The 23379-nt window shown below is 38.3% G+C and overlaps 1 protein-coding gene across 7 annotated transcripts in view; it reads left to right on the top strand.

The window, feature by feature from the left end:
* Window positions 1–23379, top strand: part of LOC100745693 (discoidin domain-containing receptor 2) — a 224952-nt gene that overhangs the window by 168574 nt on the left and 32999 nt on the right. For all 7 annotated transcript variants that reach the window (XM_003487647.4, XM_033319604.1, XM_024366066.2 and 4 more), the window contains 4 exons: window positions 7974–8113; window positions 9021–9228; window positions 11328–11483; window positions 15362–15537. In XM_003487647.4, the coding sequence (XP_003487695.1) occupies window positions 7974–8113; window positions 9021–9228; window positions 11328–11483; window positions 15362–15537 (680 nt within the window). The remainder of the gene's footprint in view (window positions 1–7973; window positions 8114–9020; window positions 9229–11327; window positions 11484–15361; window positions 15538–23379) is intronic.

Below are 23379 nucleotides of genomic sequence, written 5' to 3'. Positions count from 1 at the left end.
ACACGTAGAAAGGATCGTTGAAATTCGGCTTGACAGGGCTGGAGGAGCTAGTAAAGGGAGGAAAAGGAGAATAGTCTGCGGGTGGAAAGAAAACAGGATCGTTTAAGCTAACGGGGCTCAGTTTTACGGGAATTAACAATTCTCCTGCGGGTGTTTTCTCGAGTATTATTAAATCTCAATTGTAAATTCGCTGTTTCGTTTCAACGGCGGAATTAAATTTGCTGGGCGTTATCGAACTGCATACATATTACAACAGGTAGAAGTTTCTTTAGCTCTAGTGGAACGTATCGATGATAAAGAAACTCGATGGAGAAGCAAATTGTTTTCTTCGTTCTGTAAGAAAAAGTAATGTATCGATTCTGTAATGAATCGATAGCTCCGGTCTTTGAAATAGCTCGATTTTTACGTGACAACTTTTTTCTTAAGTATACTATTGTCCTGGAATTAATTATAGTTATTAGAAACGATATAGTAAGACCGAAAAATTGAGTTTTTGGGCGGTGATATCGATTGATACATCCCTTGAAAGTCTCTTAAATTTGAAGCTACACGCATTAATTAAAACTGTAAGATATTAAGATCGCTGTTTGCTCAATAACAACAATTAATCTGTTATTGCCAAAAAAAGAAGCAATTCGAAATATATGTATTTTTCAAAAAGTCAAAGGTTTTTAATCCTACAAATATATGAATTTCTTCCCTTGATTGATGTCGCCACCTTATCACGTCTTTTCTATCAACCTAACTCATACAGCTCATACGTAGCCAAGTTAACAAAAGATCTCGCGAGGTATCTGCTGCCGGCGCTTAAGCCAGCGAATAAAATTTTCCTCGTGTCGATTCTAGGTGTATAGAGCAGTCTAGATAGTGATAAGAGAATTCTAGGAAGCTATGTCTGCGAAGGCTAGGATACTCGGACTCTTCCGGAGGCAAACGTGTTCCACGTCGCACTCGAATCTGTTCCAATTTACATTTATATTGAACCGCGGACTAGGCTGCGAGCCACGATGCTGTTTACCGGCTCCCAGGATACATTTGTGTCTTTCCATTTACGCCACGGGACAGGCCGAGGCTACGTACTTTCAGCTTCTTAAACTTTTAAACCCGTCGAGACTGCGTGCACCAGCCACTCCTTTCTCTCTATTCTCTGCTTAAACCTCTGTTGCAATCGGAGTCTCTCGAATCGAGAAGAACTGGCCTCTTAGCGTCCTATGCAGCTGCATCCCGTTTCTATTTTCAAAAGACTCGTGAAAATATTTCTTCGCTTCCATTCTTAGTCTGCTTGAGACGATGATGAAGAAGCCACGTCATTGTTTCCATCGTTGTCCAGAAAGTTTCCGTGAAACTTCCGTTTCGTTGGCATGGATGCACTCACTGTTGCATCCTCGTTCTCGTTAATAAGTTTCCTTGGTTTGCATGCAAGAATGGTACGAGAACTGCGATCAGAATGTCAGCGGGAAACGGCTCGTCAGCATCGGAGTGAGTAATTAGGTCATTAGGTAATAACTTTCAGATTGCAGCTTAGCGAACGTCACGACAAGGACAGGGACCGTTGCTGAATTCAATATCGTCAGGCTGAATCTGTGGTATTTTCTAAATTTTTCCGCATCTAGATTTCTTTAATCCGCCGCCTTGTTAATAAATCTTCTCCGTAAATTGTTCTCCAAGCTGTTTTGTTGAATGACGACTTGTTATTCAGCGATGTTATAAATGATTACGCGTACAAAGTTAGTTGTTTTGATGAATGGAGGAGCAAGAAAAAATTTCAACATACAAAATTCGAGTCATTAATAGTCATCGTAGAAAATTATATAAATGAACTTCGTTCCTCTATCGCTTGCGAAATTATTTAAAAGGTTTAATTAATATATTTTTGTTCCATACCGCGACCTAGTAATTATACACTTGTCCATTTCTTCATCCACGGTAATTCACAATTCTGTTCTATTTCTATAACAACCTTTCAACACTAGTCGTTTCTAATTTTTTAAACATGCCATGTACGTTTTCTCATTTTTATTTCTCTGTCGTTCCGCTTGTCTAACGCTTTCTTTAACACAATCGCTCAAACCTGCAACAATCCTCAAGGAGACGTTGCTGTCGTGTCAAAAATTAGTCTTTATCACCACTGATTCCATCTGCCTGCCATAAGGTTTAGTGTTTGCTGTCGAGTCTTTTATTTTCACGATGCATTAAGTCCAGGCGCTCCTTGGTTTCTTCATTACTTGTAATGGTTAAACGTTGGAACATGCGGAATTTCCACGTGCGTCACTCGAGGCTACGCTCCGTACTAGCGACTGACCTTCAGTTTGCAGGCGACCTGTTCTCATTTTTTCCTATCAGTTTTTCCAATGAATTAGCAACGATGACCGTTGCTCTTACTTCTTCACCGAAAATGTAAATTGACAAATTCTCTTGTCCCATGTTCTAGTTTCCATCTCAAGTTTTCATCTTTTCCACATCCACCACCTATACTTCGCTTGTACTCAGCTCTCCGCACGAGACACACAGAGAAGCGACACTGATCCGCTTACACTTAACATTCATCCGTACGTTCAGCCATCTTTGTGTTCTTTGCGAAATGTATAGCTATATTTAAACTGTAAAACAAGGTGTCAGATTCATTCGAAATATCCCTATCATCGTAATCGAAGTAGAGAATCAGCTGGCTCGTGGTGTCGATCCTAATCGAGACGAGAATTTACGACGTCGTTGACAAGTCGCACAGCAGACGCGTTGCTCCGCGAACACAGTCGAACAATCTTTGTAAAACCATTCAAATCAAAGACCACAGGAGAAAGAGAATATTTTGCTTATATTCCTCCCGTCCAAAGAGTTCCAAGTTTCAAGCATGCGAAGTTTTCACAGATACAAATCCACGAAGAATATATCATAATATAAATATTAAAACGAAATGTAATTTTTACAAATATAAATTACGAAAATACAAATCTACAGAATTTGACAAAGATCAAGAACTCATCTACCATTTCATGACAGTTGATATTTTTTAAATATTCATGAATTCGATCCGAATGCGAAACAAAAAGAAAGTTTCATTAGTATAAAATGTAACATAATATACTATAAAATGAACCAAGAGCGTATTGAATCTTACAATTACTCTCCGTAGAAAACAAGGAATACAGCTCATCGCATTCCTGCCCTTTGGCCTACAGTCATAACCCTTGGAAAAATAGTTCTACACCATGACTACTAAGCTGTTCCTCATCTACGTCGTTTAAATTCTCTTTAGAAATCGATAACACGTGAGCGTATATCGTTTTACGATCACCATACGCTCGGTAGTATAGTTTCAGGATGGTTTAAGTGAGAAAATCATCAAGCTACGGAGAGTTCACGGTGTGGTATATACCCGTTGGTTCGGCGGTTATCTTACGACCCTTCTGAATGTTCAGAATTGATGGTAGATAACGGCCGAAGGCGGCGGCGGCGACGACGACGACAGGAAACTGGAAACTATTTACTCGGGGGACGATATTAAGGGTGGTTTATATGAAGGCGGATAGATCAGAGCGATATAATGCTGCTGCACTGTTGATCGTGAACATTGTCGATAGAGAGGGAAAGCGGACAGCAAAAGCAGAGGGATGGATGTGCCATGGAAAATCCGAATGCCTACAGCATTCAACGAACACGACGAGTTGAAACGAAACTTCGAACTTTTAATAAGCTCCGAGGGATCGAGGTAGGCTGCCTAGTGGAACAGCTCGACCGATTCCCGCACGAAGGCTGCGTGAAGATGGAGCTGCTTTGTCTTGGTACGCTCGACATCTTCTACGCATCTTTCATCTACCCTCGGAGAATTCGTCGAGGACGAAAGAGAAAAATGCACAGAATTTATAGCGCTAAGAACAAATCTCGGTTGCTTCGGAGAGGTACGATCATCGTGTATCTACTTCTCCTCTTATAAAGCGAGATGAGAGGGCAGAAGAAATTGAAACGTAAACAAGAGACGCGATTATGGGGAGAATCTTGGTATCTCGCTGTTGACACGTTGTAATATTATGTTTCTAAAGATATTTCTGTTAACGCAGTGTAGCGTTCCGTATACTGTAATTATTGAAATTTCGAATAGCACGGGGTTGCAAGCTTTGATACGCCTGTGAACGACGGAAACTCGAGACGCGTTTTGAGCTGAATTTTGCAAGGTCACAGGAAGTTTTGGAAGTAGGGTCAGATAGCAATCACTCGACCTTATATTTCAATGTAGCAACTAATATATATTCTATACTTAACAAAAAAAACAAGTAAAAAGACGTATATAATAATAGTATATCTGTATACACGATGATTGTGTTGCAAACTCTGTTTAAAATCTATGACATATTAGTTCTTATAAATAATTTCTATGAGATTTATGTTTTCATGCTATTAATAGTGTATGAAGTTTAGTGATGAACTTTGTGACTTTTTTGCTAATGTATAAAGCTGATAAAGCGAGACGTCAGATCACCTCTGCTTTAACATACCCCAAATTCTTCTCATTAAGTATTTTCTTTGTAAACGTGAAAGCTCTGGAATTGCATATTCAATCCTTAAACATTCAATTCTTAAACGGAACTCATCATTTCAATGGAACAATGATTGTAGAAAAATCCATCTGATTTTAATTACCATGTGATTACATATTTCTTTTTACAAGAAAGTTTTTTTTTAGGTCATTCACAGTAAACTTCCTGGGGAGTTCATTTCGACGAATTCACGTGGAATTCGTAAAATCGCGCGCTCACGAAAGTTCGGCCGGAAAACCGCAGCCAGCGTCCGGTTAAAGGCGGAAATTCGAAGCGAACCGCGAAAAGTAAGAGAGAAACCAGGTTCGGAAAAACGCGTAACTCGCGGTCGCGGCCGGCTTTAGGGTTATTGCAGTCCATTTTCAATCCGCGCGCACTTCCCCCATGGGGCTCGGTGTGTTCGTACGCGAATATACTCGAAACAGTGGTATCTGGCGTCGCGGATCCGTGCAATAACTGCCGCTGCGGCTCCGTGCCACGAAACTCTTCCATTTTCCGAAACCGTGTTCCGTTGCACTTGCGGTGCGTATCCACCGACACACTTTAAAATAGAAGTTCCAGGCCCATATATAGATCTGGAGAATAGTTTTCAATCGAGAACCAGGTTACCGAAAGTTAATTCGAAAAGTAATTAAAACACAGATATGTTAAAATTTTTTTGAAAGATTCGAGAGATTAAAAGGAATTCTTTTTATTCGGAGTTTAAATCCAACAATAAAACAATGTTTCTTTTAATATACTTAGACGCACATACTCGTGCGTAGTCTTGCATTAAGTAACTTTTAAACAATAGTCCGTTTCAACGAATCTTAGACAATAGGAACGTTAATAGATGGCGCAATTATAAAAATCAAATTTGTTTAAATCGGGGAATGTAGCATAAACTTCTTAGACTTGCCTCAAATTACACAAGTTTGCGTCTTGCTTATTATCGTTTAAATAAAATTTGTTTAGGGTTATCGAGCCTTGAACTGCATCACACGATAGTCGATATATTATTTGTTCACGAGATTATCAAGTGATCAATTCCACTGATATTTTACATCAGTTCCACTTTTACGCTCCCATGCGTCAACCAATGATTTATATAACTATCTCAGTCGTTTGCATACAAACTCTAATCGCTTTTGTGATGCTACCGATCTCTTTTTTTTTGGAGTTCTCTCTTTAGATTTAAGCTATCTGTATATAACTCCATTTATAACCACTAATTGCTTACCTTTATTTTTTGTTTCATTCATATCATTATATCTTCGTTATTATTAACTTATAACCTGTTATAATCTGTTATATTCGATATTGCAAGAAAGGAATTTTTTATTTCTCCCGTAACTTATTTAATTAATTTCATTGAATTTAATAATGTAATATCACGTTACAAACCGTTTGGAAGAATGATAGGAATATCCGAGATAATATTTCGGCGAGGATCGATGATACCCGGAGGCCGACTAACAAAGATAATTCCGGGAAATTAGCAGCAATGGTAAACCAGCGAATATAAATTAGGAGATGGTTTTAGTTCAGTAGCCGGTTACGTTGCCTGTTCCTGAAACTAGAGAATGGGTGAGTCGGGTTTTCGACGAGTCACGAAGGTTGATTGTTAATCGGTGGCCAAGAGCTAGTCGAGGGAATGGGGTTGGCCGGAGAAAAGTTGGGAAAGCGATGAAGGTAAGGACGTTTCGTGCGAGGCGTTCTAGTGGACTCGTTAGTAAGGCTTAAACTTTAAACGGACTTTCTTCACACAGACGAGTTTTATATATCTTTCTGCTTTCTTTTCTTTATCGTACGTGTAAATCTAGATTTTAGAAATCTATGTATTTAGTTTGTGTAAGGTTTAGAATATTTCATAGTTTCATTTATATAACTTATTGTTATTATGATAATATTAATAAAATTGTTGTTCTAAAATGTTCTCGTATATGACAATATAATGAAAAATGAGTGGAATGAAAAAAGGATAGGATATCTGTTAAAATGTAAATTCAGGTGACAATATCGATGGAATTAATGTAGCAAATATTCTTAGACAGGGTGAGACACAGAACGATGTTTAGCAATCGGAAATGGTCGAGGTAGGGTAAAACAGAAGGGAGGATTCGTTTCGTGCTGAATCCGTTAATGGACTTGTCAGTAACATATAGGGAGGGAAAGAATTGGTTGATCGGATTGCTGGACCGAGGATTCGAATCGAGATTTTTCATTTGTGGACCGATTCCACTAGCAATTGCGCTATCTGTTCTATCGACGAATCTTCCCTTGCCAATCTAAAAAAATTTTTTCGAATTTACATTTTGAATCACGAATCTACCACGTCCCTTTGTGGATATTCAACTTACTCGCTGCTGTTAGAAGAAATTACAATTTTAGTTCATTCCATTCCATTAACATAACATTTACGAATTTAATCATGAAATATGAGGTGCGTGTTCTATTTAAATAATTCGCAAAATCTGAATAAAAATTTGAAGGAGACAAGAAAGCAAGTGACGAGACAAAGCAAAAGATTTCATGTTGCGAAGAAACGAGAGAAAGAACGAAGCTACGATCTTTCGCGTTTAAATTCGCCGGTGAAGAGCGCGAATTCAATGCAGTCGCAGATTGCACGAACCGCCTACTATTTCGCATTCAGCTGACGATTAATTAAGGCAACATTCAAAGACCAGCTGTCGTTCGGCTGAAAATAGGTTGGCATTGGGAACGGGCCGAGGCTGAAAGGACATCGCACAATTTGCAACAAATGCGTTCACGTTGAAACAATTTGTTCGTTTGATAGGGACCGGCCCGTTCACACCACGCGGCAAACAGATTTCACGTCATGGCCGATTCACGGATTATTTATGTTACAAATTTTATTGTCTCGTTTATCGGTACGCGGTGTCGATGGGGTAATCGGATCCAACGACGTAACGTATCATTTTTCAGATTCACGAATGGAAATATTCTCGTCGTATTCGAACTCATCGCGTGATGTTCTCGTCCATATTGTTAAAAAATATAAACGAGAGAAACAGAAAAAAGATGCGGAGAAGAAGAGAGAGAGAGAAAGGGAGAACATGAAAAAGAGTACATTTATATGGACGAACGGAACTGAAAAAACAGTCGATCGTTCGATTGTGTTTCAGCCGATCGCCGACGTTGTTAAACTCGAATTAATCGCGGATTCGAATTTTATCGGACGCCACTGGTCGGTTGTCGAATGGCGGACGCTTCTTGGTACACCGATTCGCTGTGATTGTTGAAGGATCGATGAAAAGACATTTCGTGTAACGTTTTTGTCAGGGTACATTGTGCGGCAAAAGTGTAACGAGGCAGGATTAAAACGTGACAGGTCGATGTTTTTGTCCATCCGTATTCGAACGTTTTAAATCGGTTCGAACGATTCACAGGATGTAGCATTGTATTTTTGCAATAACAAGTTTCTTTTTCTTGTTTAAGGATACGAATGGGTAGGCTGGAGAAACGACACACCAAGTATGCTCGGTCGTCCCGTTGAAATAACCTTCGAATTCGACTATTCGAGGAATTTCACTGCCATACACTTGCACATGAACAATTACTTCACCAAAGACGTGCAGGTACGTTCAACTTCTCTTCATTTAGACTGTGTTGCAGACGTAAAATAACGCAGAAAGATTTCCCCGAAAGTATATTTTCTGTTACGGTATCTCCAAAAGCGATATCCAAACACGCTTCTCCAGATTAATCCGCTTAATATTCCGATTATAGCCCCTTCTATGCGGAGATCGATGTTTGTTGAATCAGTATGAACTCGCTGCGAGATCCATGAATTCGGTATAATTCATTAAACTTTGTGGATGACTCGTTAACGAGTAAGAAAGACGTGAAAATCGCTCTTTGAACGTTCCTTAAAGCGAACACGCGTTATCTTAACGAAGCCATAGCTTCGTCGAAATTTTCTCAAATACCTTAAAAGGGAATGAGAAAGATAGAACGAAACGATCCAGAACTTCGAACGACGCCCCATCGTTGTTAAACTCGCGTAAACGATCTCGACTACGTTTATCTCGGAAATCGTGCGATAACGTTGCATCGCGGTTTCCATGGCAAATTCAACGCGTTGTAAAAACGCACTTTATTCAACGCGAAAAAACAAATCCGGTAGCTTTTCCGCGATTCGATGGACAGGGAATTAAATTTTTCATTCGATCGGCCCATATGGTTCGACGCTTTTGCGTAGACAAACTATTTTGCCTCGGTTGAACGATGGTTATTACGTTGCTCCATATACTCAGGCGATACGTACATGTAGCGACGACCGTAGACGAAACAACAACGGGAATGGAAGCTAAAGAAAAAGAAACAACGAAGGAGAAATAAGATAGAGAGAAAAGAAGAGAAGAAAGAAGAGAAGAATTTCCATCACGTTCAACGATTCCCTCCCCTGTTTATTCGTCTACCAATCGCTTCATCTTCAGCCATGAACGCGACTGTATTCTCTGCACACACGTGATTCTTCCGCAGGTCTTTTCCTACGCGAAGGTTTATCTTGGCACCGGTGGAAACCAGTTCAACGGCGAACCCGTCCATTTCTCGTATATACCGGACCTGGTGTTGGAGCAGGCACGTGATGTTACCATAAAGCTTCACTCGCGCGCCGGCCGTTTTCTGAAGCTACAGCTGTATTTCGCGGCGCGCTGGATCATGCTCAGCGAAGTAATCTTCGAATCAGGTAAGGGAAACACAACGGATCTCTCGATAAAAATCTATTTTTCATCCTACTTCCCCACCTCTTCGATTCACGTTCCGTAGACGAGAGTGTGTACTCTAGGGTGAGAGAAAAACGGAGACATAGGAAAATAGGTAGAAAAAAAGCCACAGAGACGTCGGTAAGAAACATAAGGGACGAAAGGAGCGAAAGAGAGAAAGGGATCACGGGAATCGGGATAGCGAGATATCGAAAACGAAATAACTTCACACGGATTTCAAGGCTGCCATGGAAACTTCGCCAAGAGTAGAAACCGCATCCGGTGCACGTTTCGAGGCCGTCGCTTGCGAACTTTGGATCAAGACACGGATGAGTTTTAAAGTCCCTCTCTCCGCAGACACCCGCCCGGTCGATTCGATTTCCAATTTTAGATGACACGTTCGCCACCGTGACGATAGAATCGTTGAAAAAGATGAAGGATAATCAGGCAGCTGCGCGCGAACGACGATACGTCAGAACGTTCATCCTTGATGGGACGATGAATTCTTGAACGTGGCTGACAGGCGAATCGCCGATAGAATTTTTATTCCCGTTCCTTCTCAATAGAATATCTTATACTATGAATTGTTTTATTTAAAACTTTTAAGATTTTTATGTCAGAGAAAAAGTCTCAATAGTGAGTGACGTGGAAGATATATTTTAATTATATAAAGTAAGTACCTGCGAGACAGATTAATATTTATTAGGTTAATAACTCAGAAAGTTCATTCAAAGATTTGAATTTTTAAGTTCCACCTTCTAAATTCAAACTTTTAGAAACAAAGTTCTAAATTCGAAAAATAGATTTCAACTGGATATGTATTATATATAACGAAACTATATTTCATATTTCATATGCAATCGAGAACGCGCGTCTGTTTATCAAAATGTAGCATAATCTACGAAATGAAAGTCGCGTCCACAGCGATCGTGTTAAATAACAAACTCGGTAGTGAATATTACAAGTTGAAAAGAAATTTACATTATACTTTAACGACACCTCCCTCTAAACATTCGAGGTTAAGAGAGTGAAGAGAAAAACCGCTCGTTAATTTGAAAATATTCCCGCTGCTTGTAAAACATTCAAAGGCGGTCTCCTCAGTTATTCCGGTGGTGTTTCTCGGTCGACTCGGAAGCATCAACGTCCAAGAAAAAAGGCGAAAGTATACGCGGCACGTTACGCGAATCAGAGCACGTGGTCGCGAAACAGAAGCGAAACTTGGACGGTTGCACCGCGAAGCGCACGCCCTCGAAAACTTTGGTTCCCGTGGCAAACAGCGAAACCGTCGTTAATCATTCTCTCGGTGTTCTATTCCTCCGTTTCCGCGAAAGATAACTTCGATTGCTTATCCTCAAAGTGGCTTGAATTCCTCAGCATCCTCATCCCATGCAATTCGCCTTAGTTTTTTCGCGAACGTGGCGCGAATCGTCCTATTAGACTTCTACTTAATTTCTCGTCCCGTTCCAGCCCTCTACTCTCTTTTATCTCTTTCGTAATTTCGATTCGACCGATTCAATTGAACGGAGTGCACAGATTTTTGTACTACATAAAAGGAAAGGAAACGTTCGTATAAAAGAAAAAAGAAGAGGAGAATAGCACCACTTTCCAGCAATTTGAGTAAACAAAAGCCAAGAGAAAATCGATCAAAGTTAAATTATTTTTTCAAACTATATTTTCAAGCTATAAATTTATGATCAATTTACACAAGTTTTTGACTATGTAACTCATACCTTTTTTCTTTTCTAACAAAAATACGATTTAAATATCGCAGATTCTCCCTGATAGTTGCAAATCCTTCAATTTTGAAACAATTTTATTATCCATCTGAGAATGGCAGAGAATGAATGGGTTGTATTAAAACGGAAATTTCCAAAGTGGCTACTTTTTTATAGTTCTATTAAAACCAACAATCTCATCTCGCCCTAAGCATTAAGAAGATCACCCTACTAAAATTACGTGATAACCGTATTAATTTCGAGGGTGGTTAGCCCCTTACTGTGTGTTTAAAAGAGCCTCCCCTTCCGTTAACATTCAATTCCTTTGATGGCCGCAAATTTCATTAGTCTCCATTCCTGATGTGCAGTAATCTCCGAATGGAACAACACCGACGATGAAGAGCCGAGGAACAAGAGTGCCATTGTATTGGCGACCGGCAGTCCCTATCAGAATAACGAGGGTCCACTGCAAAGAGACGAAGTAAAGGCCACTTTTAATAAGGAGGAAAACAACGATAATGCCCGTAAGTCTCCCCGTCGGTTTCTGCTATTGTTGCATCGAAGGACACCCTTCGTAATTTTCCGCACGATTTCCACTCTTCTTTATTCCCTTCCCTTTCTCTTCTCTTCCCTTTTTTCCTTCTGCTCTCCAGATCGCTCGTCTTTTTGCTGTTTGGAAGCTGCAGCTTCGAAAATTGAATGCCGATCACGAGCGGCCCTTTCTTTCCCTTGCTCGCTTTTTTCTCTGTTTTTCTCCTCTCTTTATTCGCATTTCACCGGTCGTGTTCGCGATGTTTCGTCGCGAAACCTTTCGCGATATTTCGTCGACGCGCAATAAAGTTGCAAAAAAAGAAGTTGGAATAAGAGAAGAGAAGAGGAATTTTATTTTCAACGGCTTCGTCACGGGTAATTTTTGGCCGAGAGCTTGTCCAGTAACGACACGTTGAATAGCAGCGACACACAATACGTTGCTTCGAAATGTCGAAGAACAGCGTAGCCATCGATCTATGAAAATACGCGAAATATAATGTACAATATATCATGCATATTTCCTTAAGGTATTTTGTTAATCGTATTGCGATTAATTTATCGATGAATAGAGCTAACATCGAGACTCTATTTTTCACATATATATTATTTCCTATAGAATCAAGTTAAATTATGTTATGTGTATGAATGTTAATACCTTATGAATACGCTATAGTATTATAGTATATGTCATTATAAATGCAACAATTCTCGAAGCGAATGAACCATTTGCTCTAATCGGAACGAAAAATTATTTCGAATTTTGAAAGTACTGACTTTCTAACTAGCGCGCATTTGAATTTTCTTCACCTGTTTTGTGAGTCTCCCTTAAAATTCTAAACTCTGTTTTCGTATTTAACTAGCTTTCAGATAATGCAATGAGTACAATGCACGATTGCCTGTACATTTCTAAACATCTGTATGCGGTATCGTGGAACATAACGTACAATGTTGGCGATAAAATGATTACTATATCAGTCACAAGTTGACGTACCCACAATCCTATTACTTTTCAAATGAGCTGTGTACGAACCGAGCGATCGCGATAAACACCAAAAAGCGGTGAAATTGTGTGCAACGCTATAAAAGCAAGATAAAGTGTTTATACGCAGGTTGCACAGCGCTCTAGTTCCTTTCTTCCCGTTCCTTTTTAAATGCACCGTAACGTCTCCCAGGTGTTCTAAAAAATACACGGTCGGTGATCAAAGAAACGGAGCGGAAGAGATCGACAATACTCTCTGCGGCCTCTATAAACCGATAATGTAGCTATGCTTCGTCTTTTGTTTCACCATCCTCGAGTAGAAAGCAAAATCTAATTAATTTCTTTTTCCCCGTTTACTACCACTGTCGAGGGAGCATTTCGCTTTGAATCGAAGTGTTAAAGGAAGTAACTCTTAAAGTACTGACCGCCCCATTCTTTTACCAATCGTTTTATTCGACAAACTGTCCTGTTGTCTTGGAGTTTCTTTTTCTTTTATCCATGCTGCGGACATGAAGTTTAACTGGTCGTTATAGTTTCTTCCATTCGATCGACTTTTCATAAAGTGACCGAATCAGATTATATTGGACTTTTCTCCTTGTTCACGATCCGATTATTCGTATATTATATAATTATATAATTTGTATTATATATTTGTTTGTTTTATGTATACGTTTACCGAACCTAATTCATGAGGTTCTTGTACACAAACTGCTTGAGAAATCACGAAATTATGAATATGATAATTTAGACGTACTTTGTCCGTTTTCGTGCAATTATTATTATTTTACTTGGAATACATTTTTTTCTGCATTAAAGTAACATCGTAGTCAATCGGTACCTTTGTTACGGCTGTTTGCACGATTCGAGTATTTTCATTGTGAGTTTCTTATTGGTACTTCGAGTCTTGTACATAGAAAATAATCATAGAGAATTGTATCGGACAAATATAACGGATGCGCAAGCATTTCTATCTATTGCTTGATAAAAAATTTACGTATAGCTGTGCCATGATGAGTAGCATTATCACGCCGGAGAAACCAGATGTACCAAGACGCTATCGCTTCGATCGTTATAACTTGCGTGATACACGCTTTTTATAATAAATGATGCATCGTATTTATCTGTTAGAAATATGATATTCGTAAAATATTGGCATTTTTATATTTAAATACAACTAACGACTTAAAGATATAAATCCAAAAAAGGTGCTGTTATTTTTCAAGCATGTACAGATAGCTATAACATGTACCGATTTCTTCAGTAACAAGATAAGATAGAAATAACAATCATGATGTAATTACAAGGTCTGAAACTCCTTTGCCGCGTTATAGTAACACGAAACACGATGTTACGCTGTTGCCAGGAAGAAAATTAAAAGCCTTTACATTCAATCGATACGCATGCAAGATCGCGCTCGGGTACGTTCAGCTTTTCACGCGATGAAACCAATATTCCGTTTCCTGCGTAACGATTCTCAGCTTGCAAAGGGGAGTGGAAGAAGCGGATAAGAAACGTTACGAAGCATAACGTTCGCTTTTCTCTTCGTGCATCCGTACGAGAAGCAACAAAACGAGATGAGTTTCGTAGCGTTCTCAAGTGAAGCACGAAGCTGCTTGAAAATTTCTTTCGAATAACAGGAAACAATGGAGAATAACGAAACAACGTTCGCTCGAACGTTTCCTACTGATTCCTATGAAAGCACTTCCTTTTTGAATAATTTTACGAGACAGAACGAAGGTTATATTTGAACAAAAATGCTTTTTCCAAATTTAAAGTCTCAATTGTCGATCATCCTCAGTGACCAAAGTAAAAAGAAAATCGAATTTTACTTTCTCTTACAAACTTGTATTATACGTTACAGTAACAAACGTGACTTTTGCGTCAGTTCGTACTTAAATTAATTAACAAGAATATTTCTATAGTCGTCTACATTTATAGAAACATGCATCGTTAAGAGGCTGCAGATGAATTTGTGAAATTCCTTACGCTCGTTGAAAATTCAAAAGCACAGAAATCTCCAGTATGTATATAATATGCAAAAATATATAAAATATCTGGATTAAAGTACTCGTTATCTCTCATAATTTCTGTTTAGACTCCATACCAATAATAATAGGAATTTACCTAAAAATTGGCATTATACCTATTATTGCAATTTGAACTCGGAAACACTCATAGAAGGAAAAGTCCGCCAGTGACGATTGAAGAACCAATAAAGCTTCAGAATCACGCAGATCACGTGTACGCATAGGCTTTTTCCGCATTTCTTTCTTTTTCCATTCCGGTTATCCCGTCATCGAGGTGCGTTGAATGACAGTAAAATGACAGACGACAGACGTTCAATCTGGCAATAAAAGCAACGAATCGATAAACTACTGATCGATCGTGATCCAATTACGACGAGCATGATGAACGTAATCATCATTATCGAGCCATCGTGCATTATGCGAAGCTGCCTTCACGATAATATCCAGCGTGATAGGTCGTGTACTTTGGCGTATTAGGTGGCCAGGCTGCATACAGATAGTCGTGTACGCGTACGTGTTTCGTGCATCGCCTACAAACGATCATCTATAACTCGTAAATGCGTTGAAATCGAACGAACGCAAACGACGTTTTGCTCTTCTTTAGTTGCATCGATTGCTTGGTATTCAGCCAGTTATTGGACAATCAGATCTTATCTGTATGAGGCTGGGAACATGAAAGATAATGGAAAATCCAATGCTACAAATGGTCAGATGATCGTTTCGTTCGCGAGGACAAGTAAAATGTCGTTAAGTAATTCGAGAGATAATATATGTCTTGACACAAGTGTTTTACATTTTAAGGGATAATATTATATATTATCAAGATATATGTGGATTTTTTTGCCTTTACATATACATACATCAGTTCCAGACAAAACCAAGGAACCAGAATCGAAGCAGTTCGTCGGTCTCGTTATCGGTATTTTGACCACAGTGATCGTAATGCTCCTGGCGGCCATTATGTTCATTTTTTATAGAAATCGAAGGTTGAAAGCTGCCCTCGCACCTTCGACGTTCTACGATCAACACGGCGACTTGAAGGTAAGAAAAATTCTTCAAACTTGATTAACCGCGATTTATATCGATATGATTTGCTGAATGTACATGTATATATATGTATAGCTATTCTCGTATATCCCATAGAAAATTAGCTATCAGCAGGTTCGCGTTTCAATACTAATTTTCGCTGTAATTCAGCTGTATTTCGCGCGGGTCGATACAGAACAACGAATAAACATACGGAGCATAAATAAAAGAGCAGAACAAACAACAGAATCGCAGAATATTCCGGCTGAATCCAATCAGGCTTGTGAATCCATCGTTTAAAACTTTCGAATTACCTTCGTTTCAGAGTTTACATTAGCCAAGTCTCATTTAAAATCCTGCAGACTGGCCGCATTTATTTTGCCTTTTACCGTTTCGAATCGATTTCACTGTTGTTATACAATGGCACAATATAAATCGTTAGGAACGCGAGACCGTCGCGTTTCCCGTTCGATTTCGTTGCGGCGAGAAAATGAAGCATCGAACGCAACCTCGTTAACGGCTAACGCTTTAATTCGAAGTCAGCAATTTGCCAAATGACCGAGGCGAACTTGTTTCCCAGTGTTACGGGATTTTTCTCGACTATCGCGAGATTCATTTGGAGTCTAATAAAGCGACCGGTAACGCGCGGTTATTTGCTCTCCGTTTTCACGATGCGTTCGACGAAAAAGGCTTTTGAGCAATCATGGAAAACGTCTTGGCGATGTTAGACGCTGGATACGAGGCATACAAGTGAAAAAGAGAGGAAGAAGCAGAGTGGTCTGACCAAATATTTTCCTTAAAGCAGCCAAAGGGACGAATGGGATTGCGCATCGATGGTCGAAACGAGGGATCAAAAGGGTTCCTCGATAAATAACCGCTAGCTTCTAACGAACCGAATATTCTTTATAGCAGAGTGTTTTAATTGTAAGGCGGTTGTTGGTGAAAGTGGTCACGTTTACTAAAGTCAGGGATTTTTAGCCATTTTCATCTCGTGCCGTACGTGAGCTAATTATTAAAATTCTGACGCACACCAAAAGATATATTATATATGCTTCGAGACAGGGTACTCACACCGGACAATTTTTTTTATTTGTCAATCTAAGGAAAAAAGGACAATGCCTTTAATTAAAGAGTCAGGTATAGCACGTTTTAAGAATTTTTACTGCATGTAGATGAGAACCAGTGTGTTAGATCTTACCTCGCAAATAATCTACAGTCTCAAAAGTATAAGAGGAGTGTTTGGATAGATAGGTTGGGATTATGGAGCGTCCGTGGAAGGGCAGAATGGAAAAAGTAGAAAGAAGGACGAAAGAGAAGTGATGGGGGAAAATGAGGAAAAGAGAAGAAGATATCAAAAGTATTGATTAATAGATCAGTTTTAATTCTCGTTGAAAAAAAGTCGAATCTTTCCGTTACAAAGTATTTCATCATCTTTATGATATCAGCGGATACATGTTCGTAAAAATATTTCGAGATACTTAAAACACATGGAGCGAGAATATAAAAGAAGGATCGCTTGCGACCTAACTAGGTCGATGCCCTATATCGGCGCTGTTCAAGTTAAGCTACAGAGCTTAAGTAGTCCCCTTCACTCTGTCTCGATTTACCAAAGAACAGAGTCACTGGCGGACATCAGCTTGGACATGACACACGTATTACTAGAACACGCTCACACTTTTCCAAAGAATACATTGATAAATCTGTCTAAGCGACGACTAAGAATTTTTTTCACTCGTTTTATGGTTGCATCAAAAGTGCAAAAAAGTTTGAATGGATTGCCGAAAATGAAGGCTATGTGACACTTAGTTTGAAAGCAGAACATAGCGCGTATGTTCCAAAGGGATTTTAGTTTATAATGTCGTGTTTAATCCTTGGGATTATTAAAGTATTTTATTTATTACCATCCGACGATAATCGATACTTCTCTCAATAGCAATAGTTCTGCGAGAAATTAATTATAGATTTGTTATCCCTGTTTCAAATTCTGCCAAATCCTCGTGAGTTAGCTTGCAAGAACGTCGAAGATTCACGATAATGTTTAGCGCAAAAAATGTAAGTTATTAAATGTAAAAATATGTATTAAAAATTGTTTGACGAAAATTATTCCAAAACTATATATTTAGAGAAATGGACCAAGTAATGGTCGTCTAACTTCTGATAATAAAAGACAAGAAAATATTTAATGACACGTAGTGGACGCAGTAGGATTAATAACAAGCTGAACTTCGTTCGCGTGAATGGACAGCTAGTCTGAGTCTTGGACCCTTCCTCTGAAGTGTACAGAAGACAGTAATTAACAGATTGCTGAACGATGGGAAATAATAGGAGCCAGACGGTGGCGCTCGTTTCTCCCTAGACGCTTTCCAAACCTATTCTCCAAAAGCGAATTCAACCTTAAGACAGACGCGGTACAATGCTCTGACATTTGCAATTAGAGATGTGACGCCAGGGCTATATTAAAACCGGTAATAAACATTAATTATATTTCCGCGTTTCGCGTAGATGCTTCGAATGGGCGACTTATTGTTCGGGAAAGCTCGAATTATCCTTCTCCTACTGTCTGCTTTAGTAGAACACAATGGATGTTAGACAAAGGAGCTGCGAAATACTTTCGTGATAAATTGTATGGTGTACAATGCCACGATACAAAACTTTATTTAAAAAAATGTTTAGTTTCGAAATCTTGTTTCATTTGTTCCAAGAAAAGTGACAGACTATGCCAATAGATATATAGAAAAATTCAAATTTACTCTTCTATTCAATTCTATTAACATTCTATCCAAATTTATCCTTTATTCTACCATCTTACCGGAAAAAGAAATTCAGCAGAGAATCTAAGGATAGAATTTCTTTATTTTCGTAGGATATCAATATCTCCGTTTTTCCCTTCAACCAATCAAAATTCCAAATTTAATCGTGTTAAATCAAAAACCACTCTTTTATTACCTCCCGCTAATTCTACCATACTCATAAAAAGAAATGCGACATCACCTACGTTCACGTATGTATTACATTCAACAAAGCATTAAAAAAAAAAAAAAAAAAATCTCAAGCACACTTCCTCCTCCCTGAAACGCTGGTATACACAAATAGCGTGGTTCGCGGAGACGCAGCTAATCTTCTCATCGGATCATTACAGAAAGAAACAAGAGCGCTGCCGGTGGGGTTGGCTCACGTTTATTACGAAGAAGCACTCCCGTTAGAAAAGGTCTCGCAGGTCTCCCTGTTTCTCCTCGCGTTGCGTCGTTCAAGTACAACGAACCAATATAATTCCCGCTGAATAAAATTTTTCCCAGCCATGGATATACATATATACCGGCAGTCGGTCGAGCTGACTCCACTTAATTAAAAGAGCTAGTCGTATGACCGTATTGTCGTCGCGAGACGTGCGTTATCTAGCTCGTTCGCCCGCCCATAAGCAAGTCTGTGTACACACGTTCCTGTCCTCCTTTCGTCTCGTTCCACGACGTCACTCCCGACATTAGCCACCTGCTACTTGTCTCGCCTCGACGTTGTAAAGCCCTCGAGTTTCGCGATTTCCCTTTTTTTCTTTCCTCTTTCCCTTTTTTTATTTTTTTACGTTGGCCGACCTTGTTTCGCTTCCGACAGACTATGAGCTTCCGCTGCGAAAGAAAATTCACGCGAACGTCGATGTCTTGAGAGAAAGGAGAGAAACTCGATTTTGTTAGGTTTGTTTGCTCCAAACTCGGTTTATTTTAAAGATTCTAGCGTGGATGTAGGTGAATTTATGGTGTTATGATTGGTTAGTAGTTTTTATTTTTATGTTATTGCTTGTGGAATTAATACTCAGGTAGTGTTCGTAGAGTGGGTGAAATTTGAGGCTTTGAATTGGAATATTGTCCATTTGAGATGTTTGAAAGTTCAGTTTTAAATTCGGAGTTTTGTCTGAAATCGTTGGAATGGATTTTCGATGGGACTTTGTGTTAGGAGTATTGTCCATTTTTCACAATTATAACTTTTTATGATTCAGTCTCCACATCTGTGATTTTGACTACAATTATTGGAATATAGGTATGTATAATATGAAACATTGATGAATTTTTGTATTTCAAATTTTTTCACAATTACAGTTTTCAAACGTCTAACTTTTGAACCCAAAATTTTGGAAAAGTTAATGTAACGAAATTTTGATGAAGCTTTAACCTAAAATGTTATTTATGCTTTTACAGTTATAATTTTCTAAAATTTGGCCTTTAAACCCGAAATTACGACTGAAATTGTTTTAATAAAACTTTGATAGACTTTTGAATTGCGAGTTTCGTTTATTTCCACAGTAGCAGTTTCCTAAAATATATTCTCTGAAGCTAGAATTTGGACCGTAGGCATTGCAACGAAATTTTGATGAAGCTTTTGTAATTTTCTTAAACCTAGTCTTTGCACCCACAATTTTAACTGAGATCATTGAAATGAAATTTCGATAAATCAAAATAGACATTAAATCAACATAAAATCGTACTGTACCGTTTCAATTGGCGAGATATCTGCAAAAAGTTGTTATTCGTTTTCTCTATAGAAATATGATTACAAACCCACCATTTTCACCGATAAAACGTTATATGAACAGCGTATACAGCTGCACAAATTCCATTGTCGTGAAGCGAAAAGTTTATCTGATTTTTTCATTGTTGCTTTTAATCCATGAAAAATTTGTGGGCGATATTTCATAGGTTAGTGGAATTCGTTTGATGGAAGGATGATGAGATATTTATACTTTTCAATACGATGGTCGTGTAGGTTTTAAAATAATGAGTGAGGCACTGCCACGATGATGAACGTGTATTGTTAGAACGAAAGCCGGATAGTATTCTTCATGCTCTTCTAGGTTGCTTCAGAGTAGATTTGTTTCGAAATATTTGTACGCAAAATTATTAAATTACTAGTCACGGGTGAGTGAGTCGTGGATGAGAAATACGACGAATACGTGGAACAGTTAATTCCGAATTGTCGAGTTCCTCTGCTACGAATTTCTGCGATTTATGTTCTCAGAGAAATACTAACTTGCTCGATACTAACAGAAACTTTCAACCAGAAATAAATTTTAACCTTTACGATTCATCGATCGCTCTTCAATCAGTGCTTCCACGGCTCATCGACGTTACATAGTGAAATAATCTCTTTCTCTTTTAATGCTATCTTCCTTCATGGCTTCGATGTAATAGCGAGCATAAGCTTGAAGCGTTTCGTATAAATGATCGAAACAATACCAAGTTGTTTGAATTTTTTACGTGTTCGTAGTTCGTAGTCGTATTAACGTGCTCTGTAACACAATGTCAGGTTCGTGGCGCTGTTTCACAGTTCGTTACTTTTTAACGTATCGTGAAAAATACGTGTTTTCTGAACGTCAACAGTGACGCTCAACAGGAGTCGGTTTTCTGGCCTATCGAATAACGGCACATAGAATCGAATTATTCTCTGGTATACTTTCATTTTGTTCTTGGAATTCTCCTTCTTATCTTACAAAATTAATTTTATTCCTTCGTTCACCAGATGTTATTTTTATGTATACGTTTATAATACTTATTTTTAATGAGACACGGCACAATGGAAGTCAGTTTCTTACAACTCAAGTGTATTCACTCTTCTGGTCTTTCAAGTCGTACAGAACTTGCTAAAGACTAACTCGTATATTTCTTCTACCATGACATTTATCCCTGCATTTATACATTTTCTCTCTATTAATTCAGGTAAACTCGGGTAAACTTTGTAAACATTTCAAGAAAAGATTTGAGGGCGTCCATCCAAAAACTTGGATGACTACATATCCTTTTGTGTTTCGAACTCATATTTAAACTTAGATATATTTAAACTTTATACATATTTAAACACACATACATATTTAAACTTTTATATAAATAATTGTCATTGCCACGTGATGTAAACCATTTATGGAAAATTTTAATATGTAAATATTTATAAAATTCAATGTAACGTGAATAGATATACGTAGTATTCAAAGAATTATCCGAATAATAACAAACACACCATGGTTCATGATATATCATACAGTACGAAAAGATTATGAAAACGAAATTATTATAAGAAGCTCTTATGCCACTCGAACATCATAGTTAAAAAACTATATGATCTATCCCTGGATACTCAAAGATACAAACGCGTTAATCTTTTGAGCAACAGACGGAGATTCTAACATCGTTTACCATCTCCTGTCCTTAGACTACAGAAATTTATGTAAATTCGTATTTTTACGAATATGATTAAAAAAATTGAAGTTACGTAAATTATTTTCCGCGCCATGTATTGTAAACAGTACTATACTTTGAACGTTTCGTATATTTTTACACATTATCTGCACTTTGAGCATTTCTGCACTTCCAAAATTCTCATAAACGTAAAAAAACCGCAATCCTCGTAACATTATAAACTTTAACGGTTCGAAATATTTACAATTTAATAAAATATAAATCTCTACCTGGTTCCATTTTTTCATATTGATAAAAAAAATATGAATTTACGCAAACATCATGTGATTTAATGGCATCATCAACAAATGTCACTTGAAAACTCCATTAATTACCCAGTAAATTTCATCCCCTTCAAAGGAACAGCAGGAATTTCTTCCTCGTTGGTATAATGGGACAAATTTTGTCACTTTCGTTTCGGGTTAGGCTGGCATTGGAACGAAGGCTGGGCCTAGTAACCAGCTGCGAAAGGCACGCGTGATTTCATTAAATTTCATGGAATTTATTATCCTGGAACGGCCCGATCCGTGACACACGCTAGTAAACGCGCTTTTATTCCGATTCGGTATAGAGTATGCCAGAGGCGTGGTGGCGTTGGTGGCAGCAGGGATCGTAAAATGAGAGGGTGAGCGAGTTGCAGGGTTGGGTGGGAGGCGTTCAAAAGTGAGGTAATGCGATTACCGACTTTAGCTGTGGGGTTCGTCGCGATACGAGGGGCGGCCGAGCGAAAACAGATTATTTTAATTTAAAGCAACAAACTCCCTGATTCTCGTATACTGTAATCCTCCCCGCAAATTTGACGTACGCGTGTATCCCGATTGTCACTGCCAGTAGTTTTCTGGTTAAGCATTAGGAGACAATCTGGCCACAGGCTGGACCATCTTCTTGATGAAAGTCAAACAGATTCTGCTACTTTCTTAACGTCCATTATTTTCGTTCCCTCTTTTCTGGTTATCGTTTCTGCTGGTTTTATTATTTTGGTATCTTTTTAGTCAAGTTGATTTACATGAGCTATCTGACTAAAGTTTGGAATTATTAAATGTTACGTAGAATTCAAAGACTTGAAACGAATTCGATTTGGGCTTCTATCGTCTTAGAAATATTTGGTAAAATGTCCTAGGAATAAAGTGAATTAATGTTGATATACGTGGAGTCGATTTGGAATTAACTGACTTCTAATTTACTAACTAATTAATTAACTAATTAGATGCAGGTAAAAAAAAGAAAGAGATACCGAATTTATAGGAGAGTGGTAACAAGTGGCAGAATTTTCATTTTGAAAAAACTGTGGATAAGTGACGTTGTAAAATGGAAGAAATGAAAAATGAATAATGTGCTAGATTCATCGTCCTATTTTTCGAGTTTCCTCTGGACAACATGTTGATTTACCGTGTAGAATGGCCAGAAAGATGGATCGAAGAATTTGGAGGTGGTGCTCATAAAGGTAGAAAAAATGTCATGTTCGTGCAGACCTGTGTATCAATCTTCGTTAAAACTCGGATAATTTATTTGATTTACAACGACGAATGACGTGAGGTGCTTTTTTTTTTAGTGTACGTGATTAGACATTTAATATTTGTGTTACAGTGGAAGACAGACACGCGAAACATATTTTACAACAATCTGCAACGAAAAT

Source organism: Bombus impatiens, unplaced genomic scaffold, assembly GCF_000188095.3.
Source record: "Bombus impatiens unplaced genomic scaffold, BIMP_2.2 scf_0197, whole genome shotgun sequence".
Lineage (NCBI taxonomy): Eukaryota > Metazoa > Arthropoda > Insecta > Hymenoptera > Apidae > Bombus > Bombus impatiens.
This window is presented reverse-complemented; position numbering and strand designations above follow the sequence as displayed.